The 22,820-nt window shown below is 26.1% G+C and overlaps 1 protein-coding gene across 2 annotated transcripts in view; it reads left to right on the forward strand.

Annotated features, from left to right (window-relative positions):
• The first annotated feature begins 17,434 nt into the window (after positions 1-17,434).
• The window catches only part of LOC119686406 (C3 and PZP-like alpha-2-macroglobulin domain-containing protein 8), a 23,005-nt gene continuing 17,619 nt past the window's right edge, over positions 17,435-22,820 (forward strand). The window contains exon 1 of one of the 2 annotated variants that reach the window (XM_038100983.1): positions 17,435-17,591. In XM_038100983.1, the coding sequence (XP_037956911.1) occupies positions 17,582-17,591 (10 nt within the window). In that variant the 5' untranslated portion in view covers positions 17,435-17,581. Of the gene's footprint in view, positions 17,592-22,114; positions 22,620-22,820 lie in introns of those variants that run through there. The other variant, XM_038100982.1, reaches the window with a different exon arrangement.

The following is a 22,820-nucleotide window of genomic DNA, read 5'->3' on the forward strand; positions in this document are numbered from 1 at the left end:
ATGCAAATATCTGGCAACCTTATTTTTTTTATAGAAATTTATGAATTTGAAAATATTTTTTTCTTCTTTGCTTAGGATCTCTCAGATATTTTATTGTTAGAATTGATTATATTTTATTTGATATGTATTCCGATATGTATATCAAATATTATAAAAATATTAGTAAATATAATAGAGAATAAAATATTCATTAATTTTATTAGGGAGAACTTCAATTGTAATGGTAAAATTAATATGTTGGCGATAAAATGTTTATTTTAACTAGTTTTACAATAAATGTTATTGTAACTTCTAGTGTTAGAAAAGTCAAAGAAAGGTATCTCGAGACCTATTGTTCTATTATGTTAAGAAATTGAAAATGTTGATTATTGAAAATGTGATTAGAAATTTGAGCGTTTCGTATAATTCGACATTCAGCAAGGAAAGACATGGTACAAACTTATTTTATATTTCTATAAAATATAGTTTTTCTTTAGTTTTTTTAAATATTAAAATTATAAAATATACAAATTAACGTCCAACTATTAATAAACCAATAAAATAATTTATATCACACTTAAAAGGCAAACCAATGATATTTTTAAAATAATGGATCTGGCACAGTTCAGATTTCATTTACGCACATTTAGAGGGAAATTTGAATTGTAAAATTGCAAATCTCAACTAAGAAAATACAAAAAAAATATGTGTTTTTTTTGTATTAATAAAAAAACTTTGTCGTAATATAAGTAATATTGTAAATTACTAAACCAGATATTCAAAGAAAATATTTTTATTTGAAAAGGTGTTTCGTTTCAAAAAATAAAATGTAAAAGCAAGAAATATATATATATATATTTATATCATTAACCTTTTCGTAATAGTAAATATCGAACAAATATAAATACATATAATTATAATTGTATTTCTAAACATTCTTACGTACTATTATAAATACGGAACGTTTAATGCGAGAAACGAACACATTTTGCAACTCATATGAAAAATGAGCGATCACTTTTTGTTTTAACATTTATTTGACCTCTAAACTAACTTGTAATAATCGTCATTGTTTTGCAATTTTATCTAAAACTCTCATATTTAGAATTTCATTAAACTGTAGATTATATTTCACGCAAATAAAAAAAATATTTCTTCCTACATTTTAATGACGATACATTACATTTTTATATATATATACCTATATTATATGAGCTAATTTACAATACGTAGACATTGATTTTTAGAAGTCCAGCCTCCAAGATTTTATCTCTTTTTAAATTATTGACCTTTTATTTTCAGTTCATTAACATATTTAATTCAATAGGAAATTAATGACTAAACGATTAATTTAGCTCTTTAGATATCAAAATTTGTGGAAATTTATTTCTAATCGGCATTTAAAACTGTCTAAAGACTAATAATGTCCTACGCAGTAAAGTATAAAATTTATTTTATAAGAGTATTCGACTATAACATAAGCCTAACGGAAAATGATAACATATTATGTATTCTATAATCGCCATCATATGTTATTAGTAGCATAAAATTAGCGCAGACTGGGAACCATCACTCCAGACGTATAGTTATCCTAATGAGTCTCGTTATCCGAAATGCCTTTAATAGTGTTAACTGGAGTGAAATAATTGATACACTCAAACGTAGGTTTAGAGTACCAGCGTACCTAATTAAAATTTTACAAAGCTACTTAAGGGACAGAGAACTAGTCTACGAGATACGTGATGGTAAAGAGAGAATTCAAGTAACATCATGAGCCGCCGAAAAATCCATATCTGCATTTGATCTTTGGCACCTAAATTACAATGGTTTTAGAAATAGAAATACCAGATGATTCAGACTTAGTTGCTTTTGCTGACGATATAGCCACAGTGATAACGGCAGGATATTTAGATGAAGCGCGCCACAAATTAAGTTGTGTTATGGTGAAAACAAAAATCTGGCTTGATGATCATGGCATAAAGCTTGCAACTGAAAAAACAGAGATATTTCTACTCACGAGACGACACATGTCGCTAGAAGTCGAGATGAACTTATGTAAAAGCAGATTTTATACGAAAAAAGCAATAACATACCGAGAACTGAACTTCCGTTACGAAAATTTTTAGTTTCTATTAAGTAAAATGCTCACTATATATATTATATTTATTCTATACATAAAAAGTCATGAACTTCTGAAATTACAAAACTTTAGAAATAAAACTAACTGTGAATAATGATAATGATGTACTAAAATCCAACTTTATGCTTACAGTACGTTAAATAAAAATAGAAGTTTTAAAAATAAAACAAGTAACTTTGTTTACTTTCGCTTTGTCAAAGCTTAGATACTTTTTACACAGTATTTTGAATCTATATTGAGGCTTTACTTATATGGCAATATATGTTATATAATTTATACATAGTAATATATATATGATTAAGAGGTTTCGAAAAATAGTGAACTACAACAACAAAAATCTTTTTATATTATTTTAATTAATTGAATTTTTGGCTGACCATACAGCTGTTTTGAGTATTGCCAAAAAACCATCATCAATGGTCTTAGAAATATTTCTAAGACCAGGGATTGAACTCTTGCCCTGCCAAATTTGAAGCTCAGAGTCAGCGTTTATTAGCCAACTGACCCAAAGCTGTAGTTGACTTATATGTTTGCTCATTTTTCTGTAATTTGCTGTGTAATTTGCACTTACTGTGTTATATTAGAACAAAATCATAAACCAGCTGTAGAATAATTGAATTGATTAATTATATTTTTTATTTTTAATTGTTTATTTTCAATACTATTCTGTTTGTAATACATATAATATAATATGTATGAATGATGAATGTTTTTACAAAACAATTTGCAACTATCAATGTAAGACAATTTATATATTTTCAAAAATATAAATTAAATTATAATTAACATAGGTTATGTTAGAGAATAATGAGCAATAAGTATACTTTTATTTATTTTCAAATATTAAGAGAGTTTTTCTCTAGTTATGGATAATAAAATTAATACAGCCAAATCATAAATAGTAGTAACATATATTATATACATATATATATTATATATGTATACATATATTAATATATAGTATATATATTATATATTACAATCACTTTTCAATCAACACATAGAAGAATAATTTTACGTAAATAATCAGATTTTGTTTTTATCAGAGAGTTCAGAGAACTGTTGTGCTCTTTATTCTAAAGATACCTAAAGTCGAATCGTAAATAATTTACTGTCTCTGAATTATTTTTAACTTAAAACAAATATAAAATTGTTTGCCACGTGCTTTTTTGAACAAAACTAAAATATAAATAAAAATAAAATTAAAAAAATTTTGTTGAAAATATTTTGCTCTTTTTTGCAAATGAAATTTATGTCACGGCCCCCATCAAAACCACAATTCGGCAGAATGATTAGTTAATTTCTAAAAATCTTGGTTATTTAAAAATTATTTTTTATACTTGACAGTTTATATATATATAGATATATATATATATATATATATAACATATATATATTGTATTTATATATTTTTTTTTATTTTCACTATTTTGTCAAATTTTTTTAGTTTTCGAAAATAATTATTGGCACCAATATATTCGTAGTAGAGTGCATTGAACATTTGATCGGTTGGAAAACAAATAGAGCAGATGGCTAATAAAAATATAGACGAAAAACATAATATTGGCTTTCAACTGAGTCTGAAACTATTAATTTTCCTATTGCGACTCGAATCGAAATTTTCATTGATTTAAATGAATATTTAATTATTTTTTAATATATTATTACTTTCCCGAATACGAAGGTACTGAGTTATTGGACTTTATATGAATATCGCTATTATAAATTTTATTATATTTATTTATTATTTTATTTATTTAATTTGTATATATATTTATTTATTTTTTTATATGAATAATAAAAAAACAAGGTTTAAATATATAATTGGATATAATCATGGACGTACATAGGTCGAGGCAGGGAGGCGACGCCACCCTAAACTTCAATATTTTATTATTGTTTTGAATAAATATTAAATATTGCTTATAAGAAATGTGTAAAATTTGACTTTTTAATCTTTAACTAATTTACATATATATATTTGACATACATATATTTTTTAAATAATGTTTCCATTTTATGCTTGCATAAGGTCATATATCAGCGGAAAAGATAAGCATGCAATTTTATTGGAAATAGAATCTTTTCTTAATTTAGAGACTATTACAAATTATATTTCAAAAAGCAAAGAAAACGAAATTTTTAAGATAAACTAAAATAAGTTTCACTTATTACATGGAACTCAGGACAATAATATGGACTGAGATACTTATTAGAGAGCGATTTGATTGAAAAAATTTTACTTTAAGTTTGGCTTGCTCCGAGACGATATCGAAAGCTTACTTTAAAAATTTTAACACGAAGAACTTTTTTAATTCATCTTTACCTTATTTGAATTGATAGTTAAGCAAAGTTAACCTTTTTAAAAAGGTGACTGTGTCAGCGAATCCGAGATGTCTGGCTATTCGATTAACGCGTTCCATATATAATCAGTTAAATAAATTTTTATCTTATGTTGTTAAACTCGATTTTTACAAATAGTATAACAAGAGTTTTGTGAATGTTGTTATTCGTTGTTATTAGTCTTTAATGAAAGATGTTTTATATTGGAAGTCATGACGTTACCAAAAATAGCTGTATCTTGTAAGACTTTAAACTTTATACTTAAGAAAAACGTGGAGCTCAAACCAATGTAGTTTAGAAGTTTCTAAATTCATTTGGATTATGTTCCTATACGAATATATACGCAAATAGGTTTTTAAAGTTTAGGGTATATATTGGATTGTTACTTAGGACGATTGCAGGTAAACTAATTTTGTTTAGAGATGTGACATCTGTTTAGTTCATTAAATTTGATACGCATTTGCTTAATACCATTAGTGACTTGCTTAAATTTTCAACTATTCTGTTATCTTAGTTGTCATTGTGATATAAATAAATAAAATACAGATAGAATTTGGAAAAAAAATTAAATATGGAAGCAAATTATTAAATTTAATTTTAAAAATTATACATATTAGACCAACAACCATTCAGTCTATATTATATAAAAGCGGCAACCCTAACTTTCAACTGTCATAAGTCTCCAATAAGCTCGAGGCGATTAGATTTAAGCAACGTCGAACGTTTTTTATATGGAACTCAAAGTTAGCTATTCTACGCTGCTTATATTTAAGCAGTTTAAATAGGTTAAGTTTTAAACACATTTAAAAGTTGTTGTGAGTACTTTTGTTATTTTTCCATTTCTCACATTGGTTGTGAGATTCATACAGAATAAAAAAATAAAAATAACATAGTGCAAGCAACAAGTACCTTCTAGTACTTTTATCGATACCTTCAAGTACCATATTCGAGCTGTCCCTAGTCATAACCACTGATTAGAAATTTCAAAAATTAGAATCCAATTGGGCTGTCTGACCCATTGCAAAAATAATTATAGCACATACATATGTATATCACTTTTGACAATTATTTACTCGCCATGTTTGTTAAAAGTGTGAAAAATCTTTCGAGAAAACTAAATGAGAAAGTTACATAAACGATCCGCTAATTTGACATCACAGTTTTAGTGTCAATGAAACTATCATCCAAGACAATATATATGCATTTAAATAAAGTTTATCATGTATCAATCGCTGAACGTGTTAAAATGATAAAAATTTTCTTCAATCCTAATGCTCATATTTCACTTTTAGATATATTAATAAATAAAATTGTCGCACCTGGAACAGTAGAAATTCACAAGAAACTGCAAAACGACCTTTGCATCCACAAAAAGTCACTATTTGATATGTGGTTATACCGATTATACCGTTGGATCGCTGTAACCAGATAAATACCACTTTTTTTTTGGATGAAATCGAATGCATAGGTTTGGAAGATATACGCTTTCAACAAGATGGTGCTAAGAACCTTATAATATGTTCTATTTTGATTATGTTAAGCGAGATATTTCACGGAAGATTAACTTCGCGTATTGGCAACGTAAATTTACACAAACCGTAAAGGATTATCGCGATTGTATTAAAAGTAACATTCGCCAAGGCGGTCATACAAATCCATTTTCGGGTATGCCTTCTGAAAAATGGTTTTATTAATTTTTGGAACTCATTTCTGGTGCTTTTATCAGCAAATTCATTTTCTGCAAAGGTCAAACTCAAGTGAATATGAGGAGTAGTTAGCCTTAACAAAACATAATCCAGTTACTATTAGTCCATACGTCGTCAACATCCTTTAGACTACATTAGTGAAGGATCTAACTACAAATAGCTATTTTCAAAAAAGCCTGTTTGTTTTAGGCTCCCTCTTAAAACAAGTGTCAAACATTTTGGCACACTAGTCTTCTACTCACTTTATAGTTCTGCAGTCTGGGAATAAATTAACCACTCACATTTATTAATGTGTCAAACCGATCACCGAAATCGAAAGAATCAAAAATGCTTTCTAACAAATTATGGAGGGTTGATCTATTTCAATTTTAGTTAACTACTTACCCACCACTCTAAAAATACAGGATTTCTTTTTTTTTTGATAAAAAATTCTATGCACATTTTGGGCATTATTTTTGGAGATAAGAATATTTACCACACAAACTAAAGGTTTGAGATCTGTTACCATTATTCGGGCAGTTCTAACAGATAAATAAAGATTATTTCCGTACAATGAGATTTTTAAAAAATTATTTCAGAGTGCATTACCCTCAGTTAAAAACACTAAACCTTTTGCGAGTAATGGGTGAAGGAATTTCTCTTATTCTCTTGTATTTTCATTTTGAGTTTCATTGCACAATTTTATTTAAACAAAATAGAGTTAAATGTAAAATGTAAAGAAAATAAAACACGCAATCACAAAAATTATGCAACTTGCAAAAATTTGAATTATTTAAAATATTTTTAAATTAAATTTGACTTACTTGTTACTCATCGTGGTTGATCTTTTTGTGCTCCTCTTTGACTTGAAGTTGCTTGATTGGTGGCCAACGTATGATTTACTATTTTGTGTAGACTTTGAGTGTAAATTAGTTGGGAATATCGACACCAAACGATAAAGATTTTGCACTACAAGTGATAAAAACCAATTTGTAAAAACAAAAAAGTTATTATTTTACAAATTCAAGTATAAAATATTAAAACATTTAAAATTCTTAGAATTTTTGTTAAAATTTGTGATGAATTTAATATTGTTTGAACAAAAATAACCACTGATAAAAACAATTAATTTTGTTTATTTACTATATTGTTGTTTGTGATATTTTTCTTTTACCGTTTTAAGTTATAAACACGTTTCAAACTTTTTTATCGTAATTTTTATCTTAAAATACGCTGACTGCTGCTGTCTCGTCTAAATTTGAAACAGAAATTGAAATAGAAAGAAACCGTACCGAACCGCGCAGCTTGCTAAACTGAATTGATGGTCGGAAACGACTGTTCCATTGTAAATAAATAAATGTCGTTACCCGGTGGCAGCAGTTGTTACCACTTCTCTCCACGCAACACGAGTTCACATAAGTTGTGTGTGTGGTGTGAGCAATGAATATCTCGTATTTTAGTTTTGAATTTTTTGCTTACCGCAACATATATCTACATATATACTTGTTTTGATTTGCAAAAATTAAAAACATTAAATAATTGTAGGATAAATTAAAGTCAAACATAGCAGAAAATATGCATGCTTATGCTAATGATTTTTTTGCATTGATATAGCCATTTAGTGGATACTAAGCTGAGCGAAAGAAAATGTATAACAGTTTTTTTCTGAATAGAAACTCTCCCAACAGTTAGACGCCAAATGTAGCATGTGTAGTGTAATTTTCATTGAGTTGCCGCTAATTTCATCAGACTTTAACAAATCGTGTTAATACAATTTACGTTTGTTTACGTCACATTTCCAACATTTTATCAATTTTCGTATATGTACTTATTTACATTTACACACAAAACAAGATAAATGTATACCGAAATATGGTGACGTTTTCTGCTTCACAAAAATCATACTAAACATTTTTGAATAAAATTGTTAACAAACCGCAATACGATTCTCTCCACTGAAATTAACTGAACTAAAATTAAAGTTATGCACATGTTAAGCTCGTCAGAGAGGTGAAAAACAATAATACAGTTGTGACTTGATAATTTGCACACTTTTCAGCTTATGTATTTGCATTATAAATATGTTATACTATTTACTCAAAGCTAATTATAGTAATAATAATTAGTGATGTCATACATAAGTCTAAATATTTTCTTTAGATTTTATTATAAATTCAAAATATCTAATTCTAAAAAATCCATTGTATTAGAAAAAATTTATTATTCACAAAGTGATATACATAACATACATATATATTCAATACATATGGCAATTTATGATTGAGATTTATTAATAACTTTAATTTTTCTATGTAACTTTAAAAGATTGTCTCCGGAGACAACAAAAGAAATCTTATAGGTATATATATATATATATATCTATTGTAACAAATGTTTAATACAATTGATTTGTAATTATTATTTTTATTTTAACGTAAAATTGAATGACTGTTTAAGATCTATTGTGATATCCTTGGACAAATAATAAGACTGATATGTAAATGTTAAAAAATCACAAAATTCAGTATTTTTAACTAATTCGCATTGAATCGAATGAAAACTTGAATCAAAATACATTGTGAAGTTCAAAAAATTAGAATTATTTTCTCAAGAATAACACAATAGATCTTAAAAAGTCATTTCATTTTACTTAAAAATAAAAATAACAATTATAAATATTTATTTTAAAGTTTTATTACAATTTTCTTATTATGTTTTGTACATAGTTTGTTAATGAAAATAAATAATATTGCTCTAAGTGCATACAAATTTAAATGTTTCTATTTACTCAATTGTCTCAAAAACTTTTAAAAATTTATTAATTTATACGTATGTTTCATCGAAGATAAACTGATCACAAAACTATTACCCTAGAGAAATTAATAGTATATTCAAGCCAAAGCTTGTATAATATAATCTAATAATCTCATAAAGGTGAATATAATCATTTCATATACACTTTTAATTTAAAATAAAATAGGTTAATGTGACATTTGGTTTAGTTATCTCTAGATACTCTTGACTCTGCATTGCCTAATTTGAGATTAACTGTTTTTATTTATAAAACCATTTCGTGGCTCTTATAAAGAACAAATATTTTAATTTTACACCCTTGTAAATAGCTGAATATGTATATGTATATATCATTAAGAATTTGTAAAGAAACTAATTATCAATGACAGAACTACATTAATTCATGAATTAAAAAAAACATTTGTGAAAGAAAATATGTTATAATGTTAACTTCATGAATAAACAAATTATTTAAGTAAATTATTATCGAAAACTGTGCATAAAATTAGAATTTTTAAATTCTTGCACATTGGTGTCCATAAGGCGCCGATAGCTTAGAAGGGTTAAAAGCAGTCCATTTAAATATTTTTGCATTTTTAAGTCTTCACTCTCTATACTTTTTCTTCTTCAATGAAACAACAAAAAAATTAATGCATTATTTCTATGTAAGTTTTTGTGTAAAATATGTATTTACTCATCAACTAAGCATTAACAGGTTCTTGAATAATTTGATATCGAAGGGGGCTCGTCTAACATACACAAACACAATTATTAAGTAGAGAATCTACTACGGATACGATATGTGTCGTGACTAGCTACATACGCATATGCAACTGAACAAACCGGCTTTACTCTACGCAAAAGCATTGTAGACTTTCTCAAATAAAAATTGTACATGTTTGGAGACATTTTTCTTTTAAATTGACTATTTTTACTTAATTAATATTCGTGTGTTATTTGTTTTAAAATTTTTATTTATCTTACGTGTCATTTATCATACGACAAATTTAATACAAAAAAAAATTATAACAAAAACAAAAGTATCATGAAATATTTTTGTCGCATTTGTTTTATAAAGATTTCTTTGTGACAATTGAATTTAATTAAATTATGGACAGTGTCAGATTTCCTGCTTGCTTTCTTACTAGATTTTAAAGTTCTTTATGTGCTCTGAGCCACATGGAATGAACTCACAAGTGCCATTTTTAGTGCCTCGTAATTAGAATCGAGTGCACACATTTGAATTAGATGCGCAACATATTTTCAAAACAATCAAAGATAATAAAAAATAATAAAAACTATAGCAAAAACTGGCACTCGAGTGATGCCAAATCATTGTTCTAATAAAATTATTACTTCGATGTCTTTTTCAAGCAAAATGAAAAGAATAAGCAAAAGAATAAGCATAATTGAACGTAATCAAAATGGCGCAAAACTAGAAAGGAAGTCTTAATAAAATTGTTTACGGTCCCTTACTGGTGTCACCGCTGTCATCCCTCTCGTTTGTTTCAAAATCATTTCAATTACTGGCAATTTCTGTCATTTAAACAATCAAATTGATTCATTTTAATTAAGATATCAATTGTGTTAGAAAGCAACACTAAATCAATTGGTTTCATTTGCAAAAAGTTTTCAGTAGTAATTTGTCAATTAAGCTCTGATATGAACAACACTAAATTTGCAAATCCTAAAATATGACCGAATAAAGTTCATTTATTTACAAATTTCTCTCTAACAGTTTTAATTTCATTATATAATATATTTTAGTATACATAATGTATATATCCTCTGCATATTTATATTAGGTTAGTTTAGGTTAGGTTAGGTTAAGTGGTGGCCTTGTACTAAAACCCTACTCGAGTTCAAATAATGGCTGTTGTGATATAACGGATTGGCATTTTTCATACTCAGTCTTGGATTCAAATAACGGTTATTGTGATATCACGGATTGGCGTTTTTCATACTCAGACTAGAGATCAGGGTACGAACAACGCTGAAAGGCACGACTTACCCATTTAAGTGAACTTAGTCAAGTCCTTTTGCAGTATGACTGTCTTGTCAGATCGGTAAAAAACCAGATGCAGTACAGTTTCCTCCTCATTCTCAAATCCACAATCATTATAGTTTAGACTCAGTCCCATACCATGTGTTCCTAGTATGCGGTGACCTTCAGCATCGATACCGAAGTGCTGAGTAGGTTACTCTTTAGTTGAAACAGCTGACTGGTAAGTTTCTTGGTCAGTTTGAACCAGGTCGATCTTGATATCAGATGAAATAGTTCATTCGCCCAATTTTTTTAAGGTATGATTAGATATTTTTTTCTTTAATTACCAGCTTGACCAATATTTGAGAAATGAATGTAGGGGAGCAGAATGCCCTGACAAGCTGTCCTGCTTTGACTATTTATACAAAAAAACGCAAAAAAAACCTGTATGTGCCTGGCTTAGCAGATGAAACAAAACAAAATGCAAGAAATATAGATATAACGTGTGACAATAACTGCTTCTGTTCATCTTTTAAGATATGAGATTCCATTCTATATTCAAGCATTCAATTAATCAAAATGCGCGATTTATTTTATATTTATTTATTTAATATTTAAAGTGTCTTTTAGCAAATGCTTTTTTTATTCATCTTATCCAAAATTATAAAAAGTATATCTTATTTTAATAATTAATTAATATTTCCGACTAATATTATATTTCCATAAAATCTTATTTAACCGGGCTTAAGGTCAGTTATTTAACAACTCAAGTTAATAATAAGTAATATTTATTATATTATTGTTAACATTTTTGTTTATATTTAAAAAAAATATTTTAAAATAAATATTTCGGACTACTTTGTAGACCATCTGCAGTGCATAATTTTTAAAAAATATACTCTTAAAATATATTCATGAATGGTTTTCTTTTTCTACTTCTGTCTTTTTCTATATCCTCCTGACTTACATAGAAAGAATTACCAACGGAAGTAGTAAGCGACAATTAAATATCGATATTGTTAAATGGTTCAGTATATATATATGTATCAAGTTTTTCTTTTTCTTTATTCTTTAAATATGATTTTGATTTTCAAAATGAGTCTAACTTAGACGAAATATATAATACATATCTATAATGTATTATAAATATTGAAATGCAATTATAAATACTGTTGAAATGCAATTGAAAAAGTTTGCAACTGACTTTTAACTACATTAGTTATTCCACCGGAAATCTCTATTCTATATTTAATCACTTTATGACATATAACAATTTTTATGATTATTAATAGTTTTTTTATTAATGAATTCCATTGCAATAAAGACTATGTCTTTGATAAACTGAAGATTAGTAATGTTCGATAGTTTTGTACTTTTATACCCTTCACACTAATATCAGAGAAGAATATATTAATTTTGTCAAGAGTTTGTAACATAGTAGAAGAACTATTTGCTTAACATAAATTTTATATATAGTATATATTCTTAATCAGTATGAAAAGACAAATCGATGTGGTCTCGAAAAGATTGATTTTTGTTCTAACTAAAGAAAAGTTTTACCAGATACTTTTTTTGACCCCATTTAAATAAAACCAACAATTGAATATAATTTTTAATATAATAAATAGTGCCAATACAAAATAATTGTCGAGAATATAGTTCAAATGCATTTTATAATAAATTTAATAATAGCAGCATATTATATATTTTATATATATATTTAATTACATATCATAACAAATATATAAAATTATTTGTTATATAACTATCTGAATTGAATAAGATGAAGGCATTCACATAAGTCTAGATAACTGAGCTAGGAGGAACTGGAACAACTGGCAAGCTTCCAAAAGAGAATGCGGTAATTCCATTTATAATTTTTGAAGGTCGCATTATACTAATAAAATAACAACCTATAAGAAGAAGGGTATTGCATTTTCGGAAAAGCCAACGATAATTATTTTTTATAATAAAACGAATTTGCTGTAATTTACACTGATAATTAACCGTTAATGACATTTGAAAGTCACTGATTTATATAATATTTAACGGAAATTTTTGTAGTATGTTTTATAGAATAGTGTAAATGTGTTATTCATTAAAAAAGAGAACCTGATGAAATAGGAAGTTTTATCGTAACTTTTACTTATTTTCAGATTAGTATCCTATAGATAACTTTAGAATGAGATATGTACTTTTATATCTTCAAAGACGGCAATCACATAACAATATATTATACTCTAATATAAAAATATCCATTTCAATTTTAAGGCCTCTTCCCAAAAAATTTAATTATCATTAATACATATATTTAGTTAAACATATTTTCTTATCAAGAATATAGACTGTTAACATAGAGTCTGTATTCTTTTCTGTTTCTAACGAAAATTAAGGTTCCTAGATCGTCTACTCAGATAGTATTCGTTCAGCTGCGTCAAATGAACATACTTCATCATAGGGTTTCATTCAGGTATGTCTTAGTTAGTTAACTTTATGTCTTCAACCTTAAACTTTGATGTTTGCCGTGTGTAATATATTCGCATTTCAATTTTGCGAAAATTTTATAAGTTTATATTAAAATAGAAGGCAGTAAGCTACTGAAGTTCAAGTTTTCTCTAATTTATAAAAGAAGTATTATTATGGTGCTTCCTAGTAGCATGAAATTGTCTTTGATTCACTATTATTCGATAAGTTTAAACATGTACTTTGTTACATTTTAAAGTAATTATCATTCAAATTAAATTAATTTTGTTAACCAATTTTTAATACCACTCATTCCCTCAGATAAAAGTTGTCATTCTCATCAAGAAACTAACGCTAGTTCCAGTTTCGCTGCTAAGACTGCTAATCCCACCAAAACCGAGCAGTACACAAACATGAGAAACTTTCTCCTTATCTATTCAGATTTAAGATAAGAATAAGTAACCTTAACTACACAATTTTTGTATAAATGAAAAAGTTTAAAATAATAGTTAAGTATCACTTATTATAGAAAATTTTAAGTTAATGTGTTAAGTACCTATTGGCAATGATAATTTTTTATCTGATCTTCAGGCTAACAAAGTAATATAAAATGCTTGACAGCTTCGAAAATTTAGTCATCAGCAATCAGTTCAGCATCCGAGCGATATACATTTCTTTAAGTACCCGACATATACTCCGATTTTCCTCTCATTCACGACTTAGTCCATTTTTGTAGATTTCTTCTCGATAGCAGTAAAGGCAGCAGTAATATTAAGAAGATTGACTCAGGATTTTTTAATAAGGTAACGTGAATATCAGTACATTGCTCTTATTTACTTAAAGTATTTTTATACAAAAATCTGGTAATTAATCTCTCACAATCTTGTTAATTTATTTTTTACTGCAACATTTTTTATGTGACTTTTGGAAAAAGTGACTTGTTTTTACTGTTTTTAATTAATAAATAAAATAATATAATTTGTGCAATAAATCAGTCAACAGCACAATATATAGTATATATAAATATATATAGTTAATATTTTAACTTTGAAATATTTAAATTTAAGCATGAATAAAATATATTCTTATTTGTTTAAATTTTATATTTTTTGTGGTTACTCCTTTTTTTAATTATTCTCGCCGATAGCTGCAGTATATTTTTTCTTGTAAAATTTTTACTCTTTCCAATAGTATTGAATTTTTTGCAATTTTTAAATTATGTACTCTTTATATCTTAATTATTATACCTCGAAACTTGGAGTAGATTCATCCACATGAAATAATTAAATTAGAATTTATGATTTGAAATGTATGAAATCTTACCACGGAATGACTATCTTCTCAGCAGAATAACGTTTATCTATCCCTCTGTTCTTATCGGAATCCTAATAGTATTTCAATCTACTAAATCTGAAGATTTCCATTGTCTACATAATTATATAATATATAATACATAATGAATATATGAATGTTATATATTATAACAGAAATATATGAAAATTTATTGAAAAAATTATTTGGCAAAATTTGGCAAAACTGTAACCAAATTTTATTGTATATGTATCTTATAGGTTTAATATATTACTTATTTTATATATATTTATTTATAATTGTGTGTATTGGTATATATCACATATATATATGTATGAGACAATGTATATTATATATGTGTGATATAATGACCTTATTCATTTATAATAAAAAAAAATTTTTAAATTTATAAATAATAATTAAATCAATTCAAAATCGTGCACAAAATAATTAGCCAACATCTTTTAAAATTTAAATACTCTTTCACGGTTGAAATCATTGGAAAAATAAAATAAAAAAGCATTGCATGTTTTTAGGCTTACTTATACTTTTTTTAAACTGAAACAGTGGAAAGAAATATTTAAATTTCTATTCAACAATTTTTTAATCTAATCTATTAAAATATATGATTTATATTTTAAATAACAATAATCTAGAGCAATTTTAATAACAAAATATTAATTATGCTTTGTCTTTGTTAAAGTTTCTTATACATTTAACGTAAATTAATACATAAAATGAATTACTTATTTGATATGGAATAAAGCTTTCAGTACTCCATTAAATTCAGTAATATGACTACTACAAATTAAACCTTGAGATTTAACCCTATCTGGTATAACTAAACACTAAAAGGTCAGCCAAATTGTCGAAACATAATCTAATTATATAGTATCGATTCGCAAAATTACATACAGTAAATTGATACAATTATTAAGACCGAAGATAAGTAAAACAAGAGTTTAAGGAAAAGACAATCACTAGAAATTTTAATCGATTATCAAATGTAAGTTCTCTAAATATTAACTACCTATTGGGATATCTGTAATATTTTGTTTTGAGTAACATTAATTTCTTATATAAATAATATTGTATAAAAGGAATAATACTGTAATCATTCATTAAATTCATTTTGCTCTATATTTCTTATCACTGTCATTTTATAGTCCATTTAATGAATATTTTTCTTTTAATTTTTTTTTAACAACAGAATTTTAATAATAACAATTTTTTCTTTATCATAAAAATTTTATTTTCATTTTTTAGATTAAGCCTCTAGCGACTAATAATGAAAATGATCTGAACATTGTTTTAAGAAAAATGTTTTCAATAAAAGGGTTTTTAATTGCAAATATGTGTACAAAAAATATTTTTGACGTGATTATAGGAAAAATCTTATATCAGTTTATATAAATATTAAACAATTGCATTACATTTCTTGGTGTGCGAAGTGTTTGATGATCGGATTAAGGTTGTGTTGTTTGTGTCTTTATGTTGTTTTGCGTTGTGTGTATTCTGCTTAACTAGACACTTTTTCTTTGATTTTTTTTTTTAAACCAAAATTCTGAAAATTCACTTTCCTTCAAATGAATTATATTTTACTTATTTAAAAAAAAAAATCATAATGTTTTTTTTAAATTTTATTTAACCGGACTTAAGATCGATTATTTAACATTCAAATTATTAAAAAGTAGCATTTACAGATTATTACGGATCCGTTTTAATTATATCTGTCGCAGCTGTGGGGAAGACGATGAAAGTACGTCTCATCTACTCTGTCTTTGCCCGGCGACTACTCAAGCCCTTCCTTGAGAATCTTGATCAGTCTAAACTTCATCAGGGGTTCTAGGTGGTTTTAAATCTTGAGTGTTTTCACTATACGGCAACACAATGGGCTAATAAGCATATCTTGATCCCTTAGGGACCGCCGGTATAACCTAACCTATCCTAATATAGGTTTAAATGCATTATATTTTATTTAAAAAAATATTTTTTATATAAATATTTCGGTCTACTTTTTGTAAATAATGATATATTTATAAATAATGAAACAATATTATTAACTAATTTAAAAATTTTAATTAAAGAAAATTCATACATTTCAACTAAATTATGTAATTATCCAACCAATTTCATAACACTTTTTTTAATAAATTATTTATTAAGTAGACCAGATTCAGTGTTTTTATAAATTTGTTTAATTATACGGATTTTTTATCTTCTTATAAATATTTGAAATATAATATTTGAAATATAACACTTGATATAATAATAATAAAATATCAACAACATGCAAAAGAAAAAATTAAATAAATCTATGAACTTGTCTTAAACTAAATTACTGAGTCATAGCAAAAGATAGCATAAAAAGCTAATAATTTGTGTAGTTGTCAAAGGAACACCTCACAATGTAACCCAAACAAAAACAAAATTAGACCGGCAAATGATGACAAAATGAAGTACGAAAATATTTCAAAACAACAAAAACAAAAACAAAAACAAATTGTTGTGCTTTCAATGCCATTTAATGACATCATCAACAGCTTTTAGCTTTTACTCATCTATTCATATATAGATGACATACATATAAGACCAGCAGCAACAACATCATCGCAAGCATAGAAGATACTTGCTATTCTCATGACTTCGTGCTTCGTGCCGCTGATCTAAAAAGCTAACAAGACAAATAGCAACAATAATCACTCGACAACGACACATACCTGAATCGTTGCTTAATGTCGCTGCTATAATAAAACTCAAACAATTTTGATTAGCCAGAAAGTTTTGTGTTCAGTACTTTTTTGAATCTCAGTGGATTAACAACGCGAGCTTTAAAAGTTTTTAGAAGTGATTATTTGAGAAAACATTCAAGTAAAATTTAAAATGCCAGTTGGTAAGTTTCAAATTAAAATAGAAGTTTTTATTTTTATGTTTTGTGTGAAAAGAATTTAAAAGTATTAGAAGAAATAGTGTAAAGCCGGTGAAAGTATGGCACTTGTACATTTTTATAATTAATTTTTTTTGATTGAGTGAGTTGTGTTTTTTTTGGCTTAAGTCCAAGTTTTTCATTTTCTTTATTTCTATGTTTGTGATTTTTTAATGTTAATTTTTTAAATAATTTTAACAATAAGCTAAAGTATTTGTTATAATTAGGGTGTGGTTGACATAAAAGTTTGTTTTTTTAAAAAACAATTATTGTACTAAATATTTTATATAATTTTTATTCTCCATTTGATATACATATGTACATACGTACATATATTCTAATTGATTTTGACCCTGCCGAATGTAATCACCTCACCTCTTTAAAATAGTTTTTATGACAAATACTTAAAAAATAATTGAAATTATGTCATAGTTTATTTTTTAATAATGGAATGTTCTAAATACGTTGTTAATAATAAAAAAGCAAGATTTTTACTATTAGCTTTGTTGTTGTTCCAGTTTGCGATCACTCCCCTTGCTTCTACATAGCGAAACTATGTTTTTACGTTATTTTTTAACGTTTCTCTTATTGTTATTTTTTGCCGTCAAAATGTAATGAATTTTAAATGCTTGGGATAATTGTTATTTTATTTTTTCGTTTTCTTTGTTTTTGCTATTCTGTTTATGGGAATTATTTAGTTATTTTAAACAAATAAATAAGAAGGTAAAATTATAAAATTAAATAATAGCTTTTTTAATGTGTTGAGTGGAGGGGTGTGTTCACTTTGTAATTGATTTTTTGCATAGAAAAAGTGAATTAAGGAGTAACAAAATTTGCCCGTTATTTATTTAAAAACAGAAAAAAAATTAATAAATCAATAAAGAGGCTTTAAAATCAATTATTTTTTTATTTTTTTAAAAGAAATATATAAAATATATAAAAAAGGTAAATTGAGTAGAAATCAAGTTTATCAGTAATTCTTTCCATCTTTGATGTCAACTTTTAAGTAAAAATCTAAATTACCATATTTTAGATAAAATGTATAAAAAAAATTATAAAATTTAATTATTTAATAAATAAAATACAAATTTAAATTGTATATAAATATAGACAATTAATTTTTTGCAAAAACTTTCATATATGCATATAGTGTATAGCTATTTGCATATATTAGTATAATATTATATGAAATATTTTAGATATTTTTGCAAATGATAATATATACAAAATACATTTAATACAAAATATTTATGGCTTTGAACTTCGAATTCGAAATTTAAAAATATATTAACAGGTTTTCTGAATATTAATTAAAGCACGTATTTTAAACGAAAATATTTTTACTAACTATTTTTGTTCTAGCTACTTTTACGCTATATCTTTGTGCTAATAAAATAATTTTTTGCAAAATTGACAGATTCTTTCATATACTCATAATAAAAGTTTTTATACATTTATTTAATTGAAAATTATATACATTTGCTTTAGTATTGTTTAGTTTAAAAACATTTAAATACGTTTACGTATTTAATTTTATGGTATTGATCTATTTTTCTACCAACAATTTTTTCATTGGCGTTTCAACAAACGTACAGCCTCAACCATCTTTAAAACACATCCAATGACTATTTCTTATCTCTTATTCTTATTTGATATATTTGTTTAATAAGTATCTATTTTTCTGTATTAGCGGTACAACTAAAGTATAACCTTAGCCTTATTTAACAAATCCGCTATAACCGTTTCTCAATCATTGACGGCTAATCTTCCAAAAAACTCATCTATACTTCAACATCCATATTATCAAAATAGAACTTATGTCACTGATTAAAATGTTTATTTTGCTTTTCTGAGGTTTAAATCAGGCTTCGACTGTCCTGCTTGGACTTTTATTGGTACCAGCAATACCTTATTAAAATTTTGGTCTGGCTATCTTTAATGATGGATTTCATTCCGCTTTTAGATCCCATCTTTGCAAGGACAGTTATATATTAAATAGATAAATCTTTTGTAAATGTGCTTTTTTAATTTTGCTTGTAACAAGGATTCGTATTTGATGTCAGATAGGTATATAGTTGTTAGATTCTTGCATTCTATTAATCATAACCTGACAGAAGTAATTTGTTTAAATTTAGTTTATTCGGTATCAATTTTTTTATGATACTTTGTCGGACTCAGTCTTACACCTCAAGACTTTAAGTAGACCTTCTACACTATTCCCTTCTGTCATAACCATCTTTGTTAGTTCTATAAGGTTACATATGCTACCATTATCTACTATTTAGTTCAAGACAGATACATTGTGATAAAATATAAGCACAACTTGTGGAATATTTATACGAATTCCAAGTTATATTCTACCATTATCGACTATTAAGATCAATACAGATACATTGTGATACTATATAATCACAAATTGTAGCAAATTTATTTGAACTTCAAGATATATTTATAGTTCACGTATACATATCTTATTTGCTAATTTTTTTTTAATTAGAATAAAGATCTTATAATAATGTTAAAAGTTTCAGTTTTAATGCCAAATTCATGTATAACATTCTTTCTTCTTGTTAATTTTTAAATTAAACATTGTACCAGTGCCATTATTATTATTAAGTTTGATTGTACCATGGCCATTATTATAAATCAGCTGTTTTGGATTGTAAAATGGTAAACAAAAGTTTAAACATGATAGTGGTTGATATTCATTTAAGCATTTTTATACAGTTTGATAAACAATAATAAATATTAACCCACGTTTGTATACAGTTTGATGAACAATAATAAATATTAAAATATGTATAAAGTAATTTAGGTTAATTCTCTTAAATTAATTAATGGCAGAACTACGAGTTTAAGTGCTCGGTAGTTTTACAATAAAATATTTAAATATATCATCCGACTCGTCTATGTTTGTGTTGGAAGTGCGATATATAAATTTTAAGGTCAAATAAGGATAATGGCATTCTTATCACTTCTTCTCTTCTGACATTGTGACAACTTATTCAAAAGTATCTGGTTCCTGTCTAAATCTTTATATGCGTTGCTTACTAATATAAGAATGTAATTTGTTGGAATTTTAATTGCTTTTGTTATTTAGAATAACTATTAAGACATCTGTTCTAATACTTTAACTGCAACAAATAAACTAACAGGGAGACATTTGAATACGTGTTTAGATAAACGTGCACGGAGAGTTAGGAATGGTTTGCATTAGTATGCAATTAAGTCTGACAATTAAGTAATTCTATACTTGTTTTTTAGCGGTGATATCGTTTGCGTTAGCCTCAGATTCAATTTGTTTAAATTGCATATAATGTTAAGCGGTTTCAAGTTAATTTATTCGAAGAACTGCATGGATGATGTCATCCAATCAAGTAAAATTATTGCTGTTTGCTTCGTTGACTCTAACAAACAAATGTGTGAACTGGAAGAAACTTAAAAAGTATAAAAAACAAAAAATTAAATAAAATAGAAATAAAAATAAATAGAAATTTAAATACAAAAAAAAAAAAATCCAAACATGAAAAGACATAGTCTATAAAAAACATACTCATTTTTTATTCTTTATCTGACGTAAAGTCTTTTCTTTATGTTCAAATATTTTAGTGGAATGAAATGAGAAAACAACCAAAAAGAATTTATTTTTGTTAATATTTCTATTTTTTTTAATAATTTATTCAGAAACTTGTTTTGGACGGGTTCATTCCTCATTCCTAAATAGACGCCCAAATTAGCGCTTGAAAATTTTGTTGTTCTGACTTCGAAGTTTTTGTTGTACTTTTTGTTCAAGTTAAAAAAAATTTTATTTGTTAACAGCAAAAACATGACAAAGAAAATCAAAGGAAAAATATCTATTTTTTATGAAAGTTTTATAAATAATAGACAAAACTATTTCTATTGTTACAATGATGAATGTTTAGAAACATGAAAAGATTGTCATAGTTTTGAAAATACTTTATAGATCAAATTTATTTAGCCCAAACGTCAATTGCTATATTATTCTTTTAAACCCTTGAAATAAGACACTTAAATAAGAACAATATTTGCTTTTATTATTACCTGAAAAAGATTTTAAATATCTAATATATCCTTAATATATATCTTTAATAGAACAATACCATATTTGCGATCGTTTTTGTATAGAATTAAGCGTATATATACATTTAGTAGAAAAAGTCTGCGTTCATCCACAAAATATTGCTTTCTGTTTATTTCTGATTTCTATTTTCTCATTTATTTTAACCAAACAAAAAAACAACAACAATGAAGTCCAAACATAAAAAATTAACACTTATTCTTTAAAAAAAAATTACAAAAAAACAAATTTTTGTAGCAGAAAAGGTCTGCGGTCATTTCTTTATATTTAGATTTACCGTTAATTTAAATTCGCTTGCAAGCAAAATTGTGTAATTAAATAATATTTAAATATCAGTTGACTTCCAAAAGAGTTTAAGAATTGATCATTTAAAAATATTTTTGGTTATAAACAGTCAATTTTAACAATGGAAAATAAAAGACGTGAAATTAGTGTTAGTGAGCGAAAAATAATTGTTAAATTATGGAAGGATGGCGTAAGCCAACGAAAAATTGCTAAAGATATTGGTCGTCCACATTCATCTGTGCAGACAGTTATAAGTAACTTCAAGGAAACAGGTACTTACGTTTCTAAACCTCGCATGGGTCGCCCTTCAATTCTATCAAATAGAGAAAGACGCAGCATCATCAGAGAGGTAAAAGTAAATCCAACAGTAACAGCCTCAAAACTAGCTAAAGGTATTGCTGAAAATTTTAAGAAAAAAATATGTCCTGATACTGTGCGAAAAATTTTGAAGAAAAGCAAGTGTTATCGCCGGGTTGCAAGAAAGAAGCCAGACATATCCAGAAAAAATAGAAAGAAACGATTAAGTTTTGCAAAAGAGCATTTAAATGACCCTATAGAGAAACGTGTTATTTTCTCCAATGGGATTAAATTCGTCATAGTTGGAATCAAAGGTAAAAAACTTATGTGGAGAAAATCATGTACAGCCTATGATAAACAAAACTTAATATAGCTAAAAGAATAGATATAAACGCAGTTAGAGAAAGAAATAGTCAATGTTTAACTTTTGTGGCATAGTAGAATTTCCAAGCAATGCGAATTTTTAATTAGTTTCTTATACTTATACTTTTAAAACTCATTTTTTAATAATTCAA

Source organism: Teleopsis dalmanni, chromosome 2 (genome assembly GCF_002237135.1).
Source record: "Teleopsis dalmanni isolate 2A chromosome 2, ASM223713v2, whole genome shotgun sequence".
Classification (NCBI taxonomy): domain Eukaryota; kingdom Metazoa; phylum Arthropoda; class Insecta; order Diptera; family Diopsidae; genus Teleopsis; species Teleopsis dalmanni.